Source organism: Cinclus cinclus, chromosome 2 (assembly GCF_963662255.1).
Source record: "Cinclus cinclus chromosome 2, bCinCin1.1, whole genome shotgun sequence".
NCBI lineage: Eukaryota > Metazoa > Chordata > Aves > Passeriformes > Cinclidae > Cinclus > Cinclus cinclus.
This window is the reverse complement of record NC_085047.1, coordinates 52,846,588-52,863,073: the sequence shown is the minus strand read 5'-3', so window position 1 is coordinate 52,863,073 and position 16,486 is coordinate 52,846,588. Positions and strand designations below refer to the sequence as shown.

General features: G+C 40.5%; 1 protein-coding gene across 3 annotated transcripts in view; it reads left to right on the top strand.

Moving 5' to 3' along the window:
* The first annotated feature begins 9,552 nt into the window (after positions 1-9,552).
* The window catches only part of SUPT20H (SPT20 homolog, SAGA complex component), a 29,685-nt gene continuing 22,751 nt past the window's right edge, over positions 9,553-16,486 (top strand). For 2 of the 3 annotated variants that reach the window (XM_062487646.1, XM_062487648.1), the window contains exons 1-7: positions 9,553-9,639; positions 10,515-10,612; positions 12,528-12,563; positions 13,696-13,754; positions 13,838-13,904; positions 15,229-15,355; positions 15,985-16,088. In XM_062487646.1, the coding sequence (XP_062343630.1) occupies positions 10,595-10,612; positions 12,528-12,563; positions 13,696-13,754; positions 13,838-13,904; positions 15,229-15,355; positions 15,985-16,088 (411 nt within the window). In that variant the 5' untranslated portion in view covers positions 9,553-9,639; positions 10,515-10,594. Of the gene's footprint in view, positions 9,640-10,514; positions 10,613-12,527; positions 12,564-13,695; positions 13,755-13,837; positions 13,905-15,225; positions 15,356-15,984; positions 16,089-16,486 lie in introns of all 3 variants that reach the window. The other variant, XM_062487645.1, reaches the window with a different exon arrangement.

Here is a 16,486-nt window from a genome sequence, read left to right as displayed (position 1 = left end):
TTAAAACTAGTATTAAATAGCTTAATCCAGACTTTCTTTAAAAGCCCCACTGCAGAGGAGTCCCAGCTGCCGTTTCTGGTGCGTTAACTGGAAGTATAGCTCAGCAAAATCACAATTTGGTATCTGTTCAATCTGTAGAGAAACTCTACAGCTGGCTTGGTTTTTGACATCAGAGCTCACCTGACACCTAGAATGCTGTACCTGGGACAGAAGAAATGTACTCCTGATAGCTCTGAAAACTCAGCATCTATTTCATGCATAATAAACCAGGTAAAGTGTCCCTCCAGACCCAGGCCTTTTACCTTAAGAGCTCAATTCTTGAGGCATGTTCAGAACATATGCAGTGTACCAATCTCCCCACAAGGGAGATTGAAGTGTCCCTCTTTCCATCATTGCACAATGATTACAGTGATTAGCAAAGATTTGTATGATGCCCCATTTAAGTCCAATCCTTTCTTGGGTGATTAAAGATACTGTTCTTGCTGTCCCAGGGAATCCCCTCCCCACAGCTCTAGGATATTCAGAAAAATACACGTTTCTAGCATAAGACAGCATGAGAGAAGAATGGGGAAAATGGGAGTTGTTTTTTTTTAGCTCCATTCAAACCGGGCCATTTTTCATTATTAAGAAAAGGTTCTTCAAACTAGATAGGGAGAAAGAACATGGAAGACAGTGAGGAAAAGCCCCAGAAAAAGGACTGATAAATGTGGATCTAATCTTTGATCATCTTTTGAGAGCAAGGACTGATGTTGCCCTCATTTTGTTACTACGGCTTTATCTTCAAAGGAATTCCTGTGCAACGATCCTTCTGCAGAGAAAGCTGGGAAATTTTATGATTAACAACACTGCTGTTTACAATAATTTCAGCAGTGCAGTGTATATGATTTCCCAATAAGCATGTTGGCACTCATGAAACATCCATAGGTACTTAGCTCTAACATAATTACAGTATGTTTCCACTAGAAAAACGGGCATGCCAAAGCACGTACTTGCTCTGACCTTCAGCAAGCTGACACAGCATGGTGTGCATGCAGGCTGGTAAACTCACCACCTTCTAAAACAGAGTGACCTCAGGCCAGATGCCAGTCAGATGGCAGAGATTTGTGCATGGGATCCATCTCCATTTGAAGTGGCCCACACACCTCTCTGCATGTCTGACAAGACACTCTTACTGAGTAACTTCAGACCCACAGACGCTTTCACATGGGCAGCTGCTAAACCCTCTGTGTCTTAACATGCTACCGCTGCACGCTCACATTCACAAAGTTCCAACTGTTTTGATTTTTTTTTTCATTACTTTTATCCATATCGGACTGTCAAGGGTGAGGGTGGTCTCCGACAATACTTTTTTAGGGTTCCTCTGATATTAGGGCAATAGTGGCAGGAAATAAAAAGAAGAGTGGTGTAACGAGCATGACTAGCAACATAAAATACTTTAATAATAGTGAAAATAAATGTGGGACAAGGCCCAAAACCCCAAACATTAACCAAGCCTCCCTAAGAATCAGTGGTTGAAGACAAAGGTAAGGTAAAATACAGGGTATTTATAAGGGGTGGTGAGAGGTGGGTCCAGGGTTAGAATCCAATGGGTAAAGGAAAAAGTGGTGCAAGGGAGGAGCAATGCAGGGCAGGAGCCAATAGGGTAGGATGGGGTGGAAGAATGCAGTGAACATAAACCAATGGGGGTACAAAGATACAAGAACTTTCCAGAACTGGGAGGAGAATAGGGATGACATAACTGGGAATAAGGGCAACCAATAGGAAATAAGGGTTATAAAACATCATTACAAACAGTTTGAAACCTTTGACAGCCTTTTTCTCTGAGGACTATTGTGGACATAAACAAATGCCCTCCAAGGCCTGGGGCCGAGGGACAACTCTTCATTAGGAATACTGGTCTGGCTGGGGATGTCGGCCAAGCCGACTCCCACATCAGAGAGCCTTCCGTGCTTTCTCAGGCTTGCCTTCTTGGTTGGAGACAAAATTATTTGTCAGCAAAGGATCCACAACACACATAACTCATGCCTTGTCTCGGGACTCAGCAATGCAACTAAGAAAAGTGCTACTGAGGCCCACAGTCCCTTGCCAAGAGCAATTGCAATAAGGAGGGTCCAAGCCTGCTATGCATTACCTCTGAAGAGAGGAAAGGTCTAAGGCCTGAAAGGCTAACACCCATTTGCAAGACTACACTGCACTACAAGTGCGATGACCAACAGTGGATGAAGAATTTCCCCATACAGAAGGCCGCCTATGGATTTCTCTGTGGAGAACTGGCCCTGGATATCCACCCTGAGACCATCACAAGCCACCAGCACACCTCAGCAGAGAAGAAGATTATAATTCTTCACTCTTCACTACATTACCCCAACTTTGCCCAAATACTGGGTAAGCAAATTAGTTTCAGAAAGCTTCTGACATGCAGGATGGTGTGTGAGATTTCTGAGGTTACCAACTACACCATCTAGACTTAACTACTACATAGCAGCAACACTTGATTATTATTTTTGGCATAAGTATTAGGACAGAGATGTACTGAACAAGTAACTCTTCTTAAATTGAGTGTCCTGAAAGAAATATCATGGGAAAAGTAAAATGTGAGAGTCAAAAGGCTTAAACAACAGAGGCTTCAAGACCACAGTTTGTTCATACTGCAACATGGGGTGGCTCAGCCAGGCCTGGTAAAAAAATCCCATTAAATTATCCTGGACTGTCAATGTACCACAGGAAAAGTTCAGTAAAGTTTACAGGAACAAATAATACAACATATATCACACTTCCTGCTGACAGAGAGAAGTAAGTTTGTTCTACACCATCTTGCAATATTGTTTTTCCTAATTTTGGTTCACTAAGACAAGTTGAAAACAAATCCCAGCACACAGCCAGAAGGATTTCCTTTACTAGGGAGTATTAACAAATGTACAAACCCACCACATTGCATTCTCATGAAAATACTGGTATTAGACCTAGTCAGAAACATAACAACAACTTCAATTGCTCAAAATTAAATCAAATCAAATTCTGTAAGTGTGAGATTTCAAAAGAATAATTAAGCCAATTATTATGGAAAGAATCTTAGTTATTCTGGATAAAAATACAATTGCATCTATGAAATTTGAAATCATTGATTTTTCAAAAATTCAGGGAAGGATGGAGGTCTCATACTCTGCAAAAATGATAAAAATAAACACTATCAGATCTTTCAATCATCTTGCTCTCAGTTTAATGTTCAATCTTCTGGCTCTCCCACAGTCCCTTCTATCTGTGGTTTTGCAGGTTCACTACTCCAGAGTCACATATGGCAGATGTCACGCGTCAACCTGACCTAGAATTTGTTGACTACTGGTCAGGCAACGTGGCTACTGGGCTGGTAGAATGCCAGCAAAGCCAGGAGCACAGTCCCACCGTATGTGCCTCTACTGCAGCCACAGCCCTTCCCTGCAGCACCCCCAGCACTCACTTGGAGCACACCTACTCCACAGGCAGGCACACATCCATCCTGTAATGCCACTGGCACAGCAAGGAGCTGGTGCCTCTGTTCTCACTTGCAGGCACACATCCATAATACACATAGATACCAAAATGAGAAATGAGTGCTGTGTGTTTAAAGTCTGGTCACTTGAGAGAGATGTCTCAGATATTTTAGATGCTGATTTCATAACAAACAACGGCAAAGAAATGAGCATCATTTCCAGTCTGAATGAGTACTAATTTCTCATGTCTTCAGGTTGCCTGTTCTTGTCACAAGGTGGACCGGGCCTTCTCAGGCATACAGTCAATGCAGGAGAAGAAAGAATGTTTTCTTTCTTAAACCAGAAGCAATATGAAGCTCCTCATCTGCCTTCCCTTGGCTTTGACATACACTGGTGTAGTCAGTGTTAAGCTTTTGTATAGGTTTGCCATGAGCCTTGTGGCTCTCTTTGCTTTAGCATGCATGGATTTTACAAAAGGAACACTACTAAAGAGGAGAATAAAATATGAACAAAGTACAGATCATCTGCTGCATTTTAGTTATTCATAACAAGATTAAATCAGTTCCTATTACCAGCAAGAAAAGAACAGTGTGTGAAATGTGATGTTGAAGACCTTGCCCCTTCTTTGGATTACAAACCACTAGTATTATAACCCCTTCCTTTAAAATGTTGCTGAGAAGGTTATGGGACCTGAATTAACCCTTGTTCTACAGAACGAAGAAAAATCCCTTAGGCCTGTCTCCGATCTTCTTTAAGTAGACACTTAGATAACCAGTGCATAAAATGCAATCACAAAGCTAAAACAAAAACTGCAATAGCAATTTATTAGAAATTAATAGATATAATAATTAAAAGACAGACTAGATATTTTTGTCACTGCTCTATATTTTTTATAATAACCATGGACCTGCCAAACTGACCTACTTCAGCATTAGTAAATACAGTGGATTATTTAATATTATCTGAATTATGCAACATATTCTAAATTTCCATAATTTAGAATTCTCTCACAAAGCTCTCACTTCTGGCAACCTCCTAAGAGATTTCTCTGTAGCTGATTTTTAACCACTAACCTTAGCAGTACAGCCCTGACCTCTAGTGGGTTCAGTGAAACAATATTGCAGGCAGGATAGCATTCTAACCTGATTTTATAAACAGTATAATTTAAACCTGGAAAATGTAGAGGTTCCAGCAAGGCCATGCAATCAGCCAAGGAATAGCTGTTTTACTAAACAGATGAAAATTAATTGCAGGCTAACAGGAGTACTGTGTTTGCCTTATGCCAACATCCATCTGATTCACAAGGTGTTTTGATTCTCAGCAGATGACTGCTCATTCCCATTGGGAATCCTGTATCAGGTAAACCTCATTATTAGTCTCTTAGTTATCTGCAAAGTTTGCTTGGCTTATCTTAATTTTGCTAACTTACCTTCAGACCAAGAGATACCTATGACTGGATTCAGAAAAACAAGTAAGACAGGTTAGGGATAAGTACATTCCAATACTTCTATAATCTAAGAATTAGATTAAGACCTGATGGCTGCTAAGGCTTATGAACCTCTATTACATTCAGTAAAAATTTAACACTTTCATGATAAACTCCAGTTACTCAAAGACTGAGGATCTTAGGTTTCCTGCTATTTTTATTTCACAGTGAAAATTAAATCCAGGGCTCGGAAAAGATTATTGAAATGATTTTTCCAATTAAGTATGGGAGGCTTCCACATAAAGACTGCAGAAAACATGCAAGAGACAACATTAAATTCAGCTGCCTTCATCTAGAAAGTCAAAGAAAGTGATGGGAATGTGGTCTGCCTCTTCGAAATTCCTGACACAGGGTAAATGATGCATGGACAGCCTTAAAAGGACAGCCACAGATACTCTGCCATGCTCCAACATGTCCTACAGTCTCCAGCACAGAAGTCTCATGATAGCACTCATACAGTTGATTCTCTTCATCATATGATGTACCTGCATTAAGGAATAAAATGTTGTTCTGATTTGCTGTGAACAAAGAAAATGGGAATCAGACCAAACTAGACAGACAGAACATAACAAGGGTGTCACTACTGGAAATAATAATAGTAATAACATCTTTTTTTTAAATTAAACAAAACATACTTCTTCCAAAGAGTGACAAATGTGCTGTACTTTCACATAATCTGTAAAAGTTAAAAATGAAAATTTGCAGATATGTTTTCCAGATTCTGAGTACTGCAAGAGAAGGCTAACAAATCTGATACTTATGAAGTCTGGACTACTCAGAGCAGCCCATCCAAAAATTAATTATGTAGAAATAGTATATTTCTTTGCTTATCCATTACACGAGGCACTCAATAAAGGACGTGATTTTTAATATTTTAAGGAGAAGAAAACATCCTATTTCTATCCTTATTACAGATTTAATATCTACATTAATTTTGTTCATAATCAAAGTACATACATTATACTTTGCTGAACAAGAATAATTGGACAAAAGTTTATAGGGATCCTGAAGCTGCCCTTAACTTTTTACACTGCAATTCTTGCATTCAAACATCATTGTCTTAATTAGAGGGCCTCGTTTTATTGTTCCACTCTGGTTTGCCATGGCGACCTCACTGTTTAATTGACTGCTTTGATTGGTTATGTTGGATCAACTGGTACTGGACAAAATTCTCTTTCCAGAAATATTCTAAATATAATGGTTTCATTGTAAGCCTCCCTTTATGTGCTAGCAAGGTAGGTAGGTTTGGCATCATAGACTCAAATTTTTTGGCTGTATCTCTGTTGCCCTAAGTTCTCATTAAAATGCCTTCAGTGCCAAACTCCTCCAACCACACGCTCCTTGGATCATGGAAAGAATATGACACCTATCCCAAATCCAAATGCAAACAACAGATTGACCTACCATCATGAGACATTAATTATTATAAGCATACTTTGGCATTCTCATAATGGCTTTTATGTAAGCCCATGGCAAGAAAAGGACCAGCCAGAGCAGCCTTCCCATATAAAGTACAGCTTGGATTGCTGTTGGGGGTTGATTCTCTCCCTTTTCCCTCTGTGGAATTTTCCCCATTGTCATGCTAAGATACCTGTTGACTGGGCCCTGGTGACAAGGGGGAGGGGACGGGAGGGAAGAGAGAAACCCCACGAGATTCAAACAGCCAGAAGAGGAAGCGGAAGGCTGGGCCTCGGCCCATTTCCCCCGCGGAGTTCGGACGAGAAGGACGATCGCCGCCTGTGTCCCATCCCTGCGTCGGGAAACCACCATCGGACCCTGCCCGGCTGTCTTCTCGCTGTGAACTACCACCATCCAGCACTCTGCTGAGTACCAGAACCCACACCGTGAGCGGAGGGCTCTCTCTCCATCTCTCTCTCCCCCTGGGACAGCTCTGCCATCACCCCCAGCCCTCCTGCAGCTCTGCGGGACCCGCCCGCCCCCAGCACCGGGAACTGCAGCTCAGGGAAAAGGTGCCTGCAGCCAAAAAACACTGGGACTGAGTTACTGTTCTGTTTGTGGGTAATTTCATAGCTGTTGTTGTTCTTGTTTGTCGTGTTAGATATACTAGTAAAGAACTGATATTCCTACCCCCATATCTTTGCCTGAGAGCTCTCTTAATTCCAAAATTATAATAATCGGAAGAATCACAATTTTTTTTTTTCAGTCCAAGGGGAAGCTTCTGCTTTCTTTGGCAAACACCTGTCTTTCAAACCAAGACAATTGCATAACCTCCTTTGGCCCCAGCTAATGTTGCCTTGACTACCTCCAGATCAGGGAGCCAATCCACTCTGACCACTGTCCATGTGCTCAGTTCTTACTTCCTTCTCCCTGCCTTTCTCAAGAAAACAGAAAAAAACCTGCATTCAAAACTCAATCCTCAGCCTCCAGCTTACTCTCTGTGGCTCACAACGTTTCAGACTTACCATCTCTATTAAATCTCCTTGTTTTATTTGCTATCCTGAAAAGGATTGTTAGCTCCTCAATTCATTCTCTGATAACCACATTTCTGTGTACAGAAATACAGGCACACCTTTACCCACTTTATCTCATACTGAACAGTTTTTTCAGTGTCTAATAGGAACCGTCAAGTTCAAACAAGTGGGGAGCAATAAAGAAGGAATGAAATTAAACATGCCTATGCCACAAAGTCTAAGTCAGAAAATTCAGAAAATCAAGGCTGGTTTTAATGTGTCTCTACTAAGCATCTTAAAACTGAGGTAAGAACTTCCAGAAAGGCTCAGTTTGAGATGGAGATTGATAATTCTAAGTGTCTCTATGTGTTAATGCTACCATAGTAAGAGGCACTCTTCAATGCAGCCAAGTCCCAAGGGAGTGATTTGGTTGACCAGGAGGCTGACTAAGACAGGGGAAATGTCTCCAGCTGAAGAACACGAATCTTCTCCACATTCTGTGCTGTATTTGCCAGTCATCTAAAATTCTATTTAAACAGTCAAGTTAAAAATACCTGCCTACAAAAGAATGGATGGCTATACCTGACAAGGTGTATCTGACTTTAAAAGTAAATGGAAGCCGTGGGGTCTGCAAATCATCTAAGTCCTGGATACAGATGTACATTACCAGGGTAGGAAATGTTACCATAGGTATTTATAACTGCTCACACACAAAGTTAATGACATAACTGATTTAGAATTCAGGAGTTCACAGCTTTTTGCCCTCAGTTTCATCCACAGGCTCACAGTCTGTCTCTCTTGAATGAAGCAGCATTTCTACTCACAGCGTGCTGTCATTTCTTTTTAATGTTTGTACTCAAATGAGAGGGACCATACTTGAATCACTGTCTCAGCCTCAGGATATAAACCTGACTCAGATTCATAGGCCTGCAAGCCATTTAATTTTGAAAAAGCAGAGGAAAACGAAAAACTGCTTTGCAATCTTGTACTGGGACAGGTGTATCTGTATGGCTACAGAATTCTGGTACTCCCAGGCATACAGCACAGAAATTTAGAAAAAAAAGACATTAAAGGATGGCACAGCTGCATCCTCAAAGGAGCTTCAAAGATGGATCAAATGCAGCTGCTGAACTGTTGGACCATGAACTTTTTTAGTACCTAGATGAGTCAAGGATGAACAGCCACCTGCTCCTGCTCCAGGACAGGGTTCTGGTCATCTTGTCTCTGGTGTGCAGAACAACACGGGCTCCTAAAAAATCAATAAACTAGCCTTCCTGTTCCTAAAAGTAGGTATCCAACTTATTTATGCCCACAGCTGAAGAAAACTGATCTCATCAGATGTTTTTATTCTATGCACTGAGAACCTCTGAGAGATTCTAGACACCTCCAGTAATTGATACCCAACGTTTTGGCTATGCTGTGACACACAGAAGTGCTACTAAGAACCCAGTGCTGAAACCAAAACAGTCTCAGCACCAAGACAGAGTACCTGGGTAGTCCTACAAGAAGCGCTTCACTCTATCCAGAGCTACCTGGAGGTCCCAGTGCCTACATTTGCTTGAGTTTTCAAGTCACCCCTTGCTGGGACATGTCAGTACCACAAGGTTAACAAAGACATTGAAGAGTAGGTGTGGTTTTTCCTATAGGACCGGCTGCTGGACCACAGGGTATCATGTTTGCTCATTGCTGTGAACAAATAAATTACAGCTCAACCGAAGTGCTAGAAAGGTCTGGGGAAAACACGGCACAAGTCATAAAAGTGCTGTGCCCAGGGACATATGTACAGTGAGTGGTGTAGATGTGCCTGGCAGAGCTTGAGTAGGGATGCTTACAGCTCCATGGGCCCCGGGCTCCCCAGGGAAGTGATTACAGCACCAAGCTTGACAGAGCTTAAGAAGTGTTTGCACACTGCTCTCACACACGGTGTGACTCTTGGGGACGGTCCTGTGCAGGGCCAGACGGACTTACCAAACCCCTTCAAATATCCTTACGGTATCCCTAAGGCACACGGAAGCCTAACCTAATCTTCACAAGGGCATCAGAGCTGCGACTTGCAGCGCAGCCCAGGCTCCGTAAAACGAAGAGCTAACCCCGTCCCGCAGGCACCCACCCCGCCGCCCCGTACCGCGGCCCCGCCGCTCCCCGCCCGCTCTCCAGGGCGCCCTGCCCGCCCCTTCCGGGTGCGGCTCGGAAGCGGCGGCTCGGAAGCGGCGGGGCGGAAGCGGCCGGGCGGCGGGGCCGCGGTACGGGGGTCCGCGGGAGAGGCCGCCAGGTACCGGCGCTCGGCGGGCACGGGGGGGTCACACAGAGCCAGGGAGGGAGCGCCGGGACGGTAGACGGGGCCGGGGCTGGGACCGGGACCAGGACCGGGCGGGAAGCGGGCGGGGCCCGGCCTGCGCCCTTGGCTTGGGCCAGCTCTTCCCTTCCCTTCCCTTCCCTTCCCTTCCCTTCCCTTCCCTTCCCTTCCCTTCCCTTCCCTTCCCTTCCCTTCCCTTCCCTTCCCTTCCCTTCCCTTCCCTTCCCTTCCCTTCCCTTCCCTTCCCTTCCCTTCCCGGCCGCCTGCTGCTGTCGGTGGCTGCGCCGCTCGCTCTCCGCCCCGGCGGGTCCACGAAGGCGGTGGCAGCAAATTTTTTTCATTTCTTGATTGACAGCTTGCTGCGAGTCAGTTTTAAACCAAACAGTGCTGGAAGACACCTCTAGTGGAGGTGTTGGCTTTGGAATAGCACCTTCTCAAAAGCAGGACAAAAGAGCTGATGCGGTGTGCTAAACACTCAGCTTTTCATTAAGTGTTTTAGCCTCCTGTGCATCTGAGGATGTGACATTTGCGATGCTGTAGTAGACTGCTGCAGTAGAGAACAGTATATGTACATTTACATGCTTATTGCTTTACTGTTGAATAGAACTAATGTACAATGTGTAAAGTAGTAGTAGTCATTGGAGTGAGAACCTCTGCACTAGCAGGGAATGGAACGCTTGTTCCTGCTCTTGGAGGAAAGGAAACTTTGCAAATGAGATTTAAGTACAGTTAACCACCAGAAATGTTGTATTTAAATAAAATAGCCATCTAGTTTCTCAGTGTTATTTAAACGAAATAGCCGTTTTGTTTCTCAGTGGTATTTTTTTCTCCTTGAATTTTTTTGTTTTCAGTACCCCAAGTCTGACCATCAAATATGATTCTTTGCCTGTTACACGAAACTCCTTAAGTACTTCTTTTGCCATTTCGCCACATGGCTTCAACTACAATGGTAAGTTAGGACTTAGATCATATATTTTCAGATCTTTTTGCTCTAGTCTGCTAGCTGTCTGGCTGATGGGAAGAATGCCGTTAATATTTGACATTTTCTTTTAAAAAATTGTTTTGCTTGTCACTGCTGAATTCTGATATTTCCTTTTTTAGGAGTGTCTTCCTTCATAGGCTGTAAATGCTTCTAAGCACTTACTCGATGCAGCATAAGAATTGCTATGTCAAGCTAGTGGTGTGTTTTCAGTCAGGAGTGGGTGCATATAAATCCTGCTTCTGCATAGTAGTCTCGTATTCACAGAGGCTAATATTGCCATGGATTTTTACCTAAGGTTAAACAGTCAGTGAATTGAATATTTTAAGTCATATGTAGACATAGGCATTGTAGATGTATCTATTAGATATATCAACTTGTATAGAAGGCATCAGTATTTGATGTTTTCATAAAAGCACCTAGACACTTGAAAATTAAAATGTTCTGTCGTGGCAGGTTCTACCACACAATAGCACGGTAAGTGGGTGAGGGGATTTTCATGAACAGGTAAGAAATTCTGTTTTAGGTACATTATATGAGTGTTTTTGGTGTATATTTCTTTGTTGTTCTTTTGTTGTTGTGCAGTATGGTTCTTTTCACTGGATTCTAGTCTGATAAAATATTAGGTATGTAATAACTGGTGCTACCTTGGATTGGACATGGCTCGTGTGTCTTCTGGTGCTTGAGGCTCCAGTAGAGGTGTTTGCTTTTAGGATGGTTTAAACTGAGGGAGTAGGACAAATACATATTTGGGAAGAGGTTCCTATTTCAAATGTTCCTAAGCTTCACTGAATATTAGAGCTTGTCACGAGTACATTCCTAAGGACTTTATCCAGCTGCCACTGAAGTGAATGCATTGCTTCTCTGCACTTACATGGATATGAATCAAGCTCATGGCATTCTCCTAGAACACTTTGGTTCTTAGTAGTGTTCTCTTTTCCTTCCCTGCCCAAATCAGTTTCATTGTCTGGTTCATTTAGCAACTGCACATTATTCCTGCACAGAGGTCAGAGCTTAAGTGAGTGCCAGAGAAGGAACATTAGCAGCCAAGGAAGACTTCTTGGGTTTTTTGGCATGTGCTTGTTTATTCTGGTTTGAAATACTTGTCAAATTTTAGTCCAGGAACTCATAATTCTGATCTGCCAAGTTGTGGGCTCTTTTTGAAATAAAGGTGTATCAGCTGCAGGTGTACTGAAGTAAAAGACATTCCAAAGGACCTAAATTAATTGAAATAATCGGTATTGAGTATACCATGCTATGGGATATTGAGAAGCTTTTGTAGATTTTGTTGTGTTTTGTAGAGTTGGGCAGACTTTTATCCTGCCTTGGAGGAAGTCTGTAGTGGAAGCTAGTTTTTGTTTCCTAGCCACCTAACAGTAAGTCATAGAGAGCACTTCTTAAATTGTATTATGTGCAGAAGTAATGTTCTGAGCACAAGATCCTTGTTTCCATTTTGTGAAAAATAGCTGCACTTGAGCACTGGCATCTAAAAGATAAATGTTTTCTTCCTGTGCATCCGTTCAGAATGATTTTGGCCTATCATTTCTGTTGAGTTAGTGACCAGTTTAATAAAGAAGATCTGGTTTTCTAGTTGTCATCTCTAATTGTTTTGGTTAGTATTTGTTATTGCTTTTATTAGGTGCAATTTCCATTCCTACTTTTAATTCTAATTGCCTTTCATTGTTCTAAGGCTTCATAATTTAGCTAAGCCTTGGGATGCAGTTACGTGAGGTTTTAGCTAAGTTTATGTGCCAAAGAATTTTTGCACCCACCTTCTAATTATAAATTTGTTTCAGTAGTAGTAGGGTTGTTGGGGTGTTTTCAACGTATGGGGTTGTTAAAAAACGTAATGCAATTTCTAAAAAACCCTTTGTCATTTTTGCAGCAACAAGCTTTAGAACTGGCATTGGATCGTGCTGAGGTAAGAAGCAGCTAAATTACTTGTTTGCACATAATTTATTGGTCTCAGAGTTATAAAAATACAGCAGCTATTTTTTACTTCTTCTGGAAAGGCATAGAATACCACGTTATGTAAATATAGATGTGTGTAATCACCTATACATGTAACACTGCGTTTGCAGAATTCTCACTGAAATTGCTGTCATGTATTTGTCTCTTGCCCATTGCACTGAGAACATCATCAAGTGCAATGGTGATAGACTGCAAGACTTGAGCTTTCCCGTTTTAAAACAGTGAATCTGTGTGCTGTGAAATAAACAGGGCTCTACAGAGACACCTGGCAGAAATACATGGTAAAATCCTGTTTGTATTTTTAAAGATAGCCCAGTGAGAGTGAAGACACAGCTTCTTCATATTCATGTTCTTTAATGCTGTCATCTGATGTAGCAGTTACCTTGAACCCTGTTATGGGAAACACATGTTCCTGTGAGAGAACCTCTCTTCACATAAATTCTGAACAAAGCTGTAAATAACTATAAATTCTTTATAGTTAATACTATAAACAATGGAGATTTGGAGAAACCTTGTTAGAATATAAATCAAATTTACAGGAGGATGCTGTCTCTCTTACTCTTTATTTCATTTCGATGTTTAATGTACATGAATTGCATTTATAATGCACAGCTCTATAGAGAAAAATAATGTAAATGCAAAAGGAAAAGGGAGAACTTCCTGTAATTATCATGTTGAAGAGTACTTGATTTGTAAATGTTGTCAAGCCAGTATGCATAAACCCGGTTGTACCTTAGCGTGTTAACCATATTAATTTCCCCAGTGGTAACTAAGTACAGTAGTGTAGCATTAGTTCCTATTGCAATTACAAGATGTGAGTGTGGAATCAAAACCTTGCATGGAACTGATGCCATAGCCATGAAATGCTGTCTTTGACAGCTAAATTGAGCTGTGTCCTTGTAGAAGACTGTAACATAATCCAGATTGTGTTTAGTGCATTTTTGGAACAGTCATGTTCCATAACTGTTAATTACTTTCTGTATACGTGGAACACTGTCTGATAATGATCTTTAGTTGTGTGGTAACTAGAATGAAATTTCTTTGTAATATATGTTGGTTTTTTGTTTACTTTTCTCTTTCAGTATATCATTGAAAGTGCCCGTCAGAGACCTCCCAAAAGAAAATATTTATCCAGTGGAAGGTACTGAAAGTTTCAGTATTTAGTTTTTTAACAGCATTTCTTTGATTCAGTTTTGGTTACATGTTGAATCTTTCTAATTTCAGAAAATCTGTATTTCAAAAACTTTATGATTTATATATTGAAGAATGTGAAAAAGAGCCTGAGATAAAGGTAAGTGGAAATTGCTGAGAAGCTTTTAATTTCTGTTTAAACAGGCAGGTTGAGAAAATACTTTGTTTTTAATTCCACTTGACTTTTTTGTTAAATGAAGTATAAACCCTTCTTACTGTAGTAGTTACCTAAAGTTAAGACTACATAATGTGAATAGTAAGGCCTAGACTGGCTTGAGCGAGCTGTTCATTCTGTCTTAATCCTGGGTCACTAAAAGGCACTTGTGTTCAAGCTCAGGGCCAGTGTCAATGCCACGTGCACTGACATTATCATTATTACAGTTTCACAATCAATTGCTTAGTGTGACTGCCATGGGAAGACTGGGACTGCCATTTTTCAGACCTTGTGATTTGGTTGTAAATTCAAATTTATTTCTTCAGTTCCTGGTAAACTAAGAAGTTTTGTGAAAAACTGTCGTAGTGTTAGCAAAGAGATTTAAACAGGCTTATCAGTGCTAAATATAAGGTGTAAAAGGCACAGATTACTTTGTTAAACTCTGAATGTCAGATTGAGCAAGAAGAAAAAGCTGTGGAGTCTGCTGTATTGCTGCTTTCAAGGAAGTAAAATGAATGAGAAGACAAATGAGTACTTGGGTTAGCTCCCAATTTATGGTTGTACCCAGAGCTGGTATTCAGAGATGAAATATGGCCTCCAACCAGAGACTGTAAAATTAGCTGAGGTTTAGAATTCATTGTCTTAAGTTCTAAGGGGATTTCAAATGTTTCAGTTTTTAGGATGTTTATGTGGTCTCTGAAACACTCCAAGTAATTATAAAAATCTGTTATACATAAAAAAGATAGTTTTACAGTTAAATAAAGTCTCTGTGGATGCTGGATCAGATTTCAGCAAATAAAGACAAGAAAATGCAATTAAGAAAGCTTCCAAATGCTCCAATTCATTATTGTAATCCTGAAGAGAAATACTGCCTTCTGTTACGAATATCTGAAAGTACTAAATATTTTTTTGTTATCAGACAAGTTGTACTGGATTGATGATGTTCGTAGAAATGATACAAATAATGGTGCACTGTAGATTTGCAACATTTTAGCATAAGGTTATTCTTATTAACTCTGTTGTCTGTGGACTTCAGTTCTAGTGTTTATAATTTAAATGAATGTGATTTTTTTACAAAAATCTGTGTTTATAAGAACATGTGATAATACATAATATGTTTACTCTGTTGAATACAGTACAATTAAATTTAACTGGGTTTGTTTAGATGTATAATTTGTCATTAATCTAAGTCACATTCTAGCAATTGTTTTTATTTCTGCTAATAATTTCATAGTATCATGTTCATGAGCAGTGTTTGCTTTTAAAGCAGAAGCTGAGAAGAAATGTGAACTTACTTGAGAAACTGGTTATGCAGGAGACGTTGTCATGTCTGGTGGTAAACCTCTATCCAGGAAATGAGGGTTATTCACTGATGCTCAGGGGAAAAAATGGTTCAGGTAATATTTTTCTCTTTAATTTTTAAAAATACTCAGAATGCTATATAAATTTTTATTATTATATGAATTTTTAGGTTATGTTGTTGTTTACATTTAACTGTTTTGCTTCCAGCGTAATTCCGGTGGGGGGTGGGAGAACAACCAACTGTATTTGAACAAAAAATTTACATAAAGCTCTGAGCTGTTTATCTATAGAGGAAATCTGTAGATAGGTATATTTTTTTTATAGCCTTCCAGTCTCTTATTTCCTCTTGGTTTCTGGAACTGTATATCCAAGTTTCTCTCACTTCATGTTCCTTCTGTCACATTGTTTCTTTCACTGCTTCCCACGTCCAGATCTGTCTAGAGGCATTTGTGTTCCAGTTTGGTGGGATTTTGGTGGCATGCCATTTGTACTGTCATATGCAATAAGAGCATACATTATGTCACCTGTGAGCAGAAGCTAGCACAGTAAGAACAAACTAAAACTCTTAAGAACAGAAATGGATGTAAAAATTAATAGAATGCAAAAAAATGGTATATGTGGCTAGGTTTCTGCCAACCCTACTTTTCCCTGTGGCAAGATTTTTTTAGATTTCGTAAGGTTTGAACTTGAAACACAAAGGTAATGTGCTTTTGTTTAAATTCAGATTCTGAGACCATTCGTCTGCCTTATGAGGAAGGAGAGCTGCTTGAATACTTGGATGCAGAGGAACTACCACCTATTCTAGTTGATCTTTTGGAAAAATCTCAGGTTTGAAACTTTTGTTTTCAAAAAGAACTTGCGTATTGTACCCAGATAGACCCTGATTTTTTTGAGTGCTTCACGTAGGTGGTTTTAAGTGTATGACACTTGTGCATATGAAACTGTAGTATTGAATGCCCCAAATAAATATTTGATTAATATATAGGAAAAGAAAGTACTTACTACTAAGGAGAAGGAGATAAAGGAGAGATGTTTCACAGCCATGATTAAGGCTGTAAAACATCTTCAGCTCTGCTCTAGCAAAATTTCCTTTGTTCTTTGTCATTATGGAATGTTTGGTGTGGGAATTTCTTACAACTGCATTGCTGGCATATGAAAACACTGCATTTGAAGCTTGTGTTTTAGGTGTGCATAACAAACCTGTCTATGTACACAGGAAAGACCAC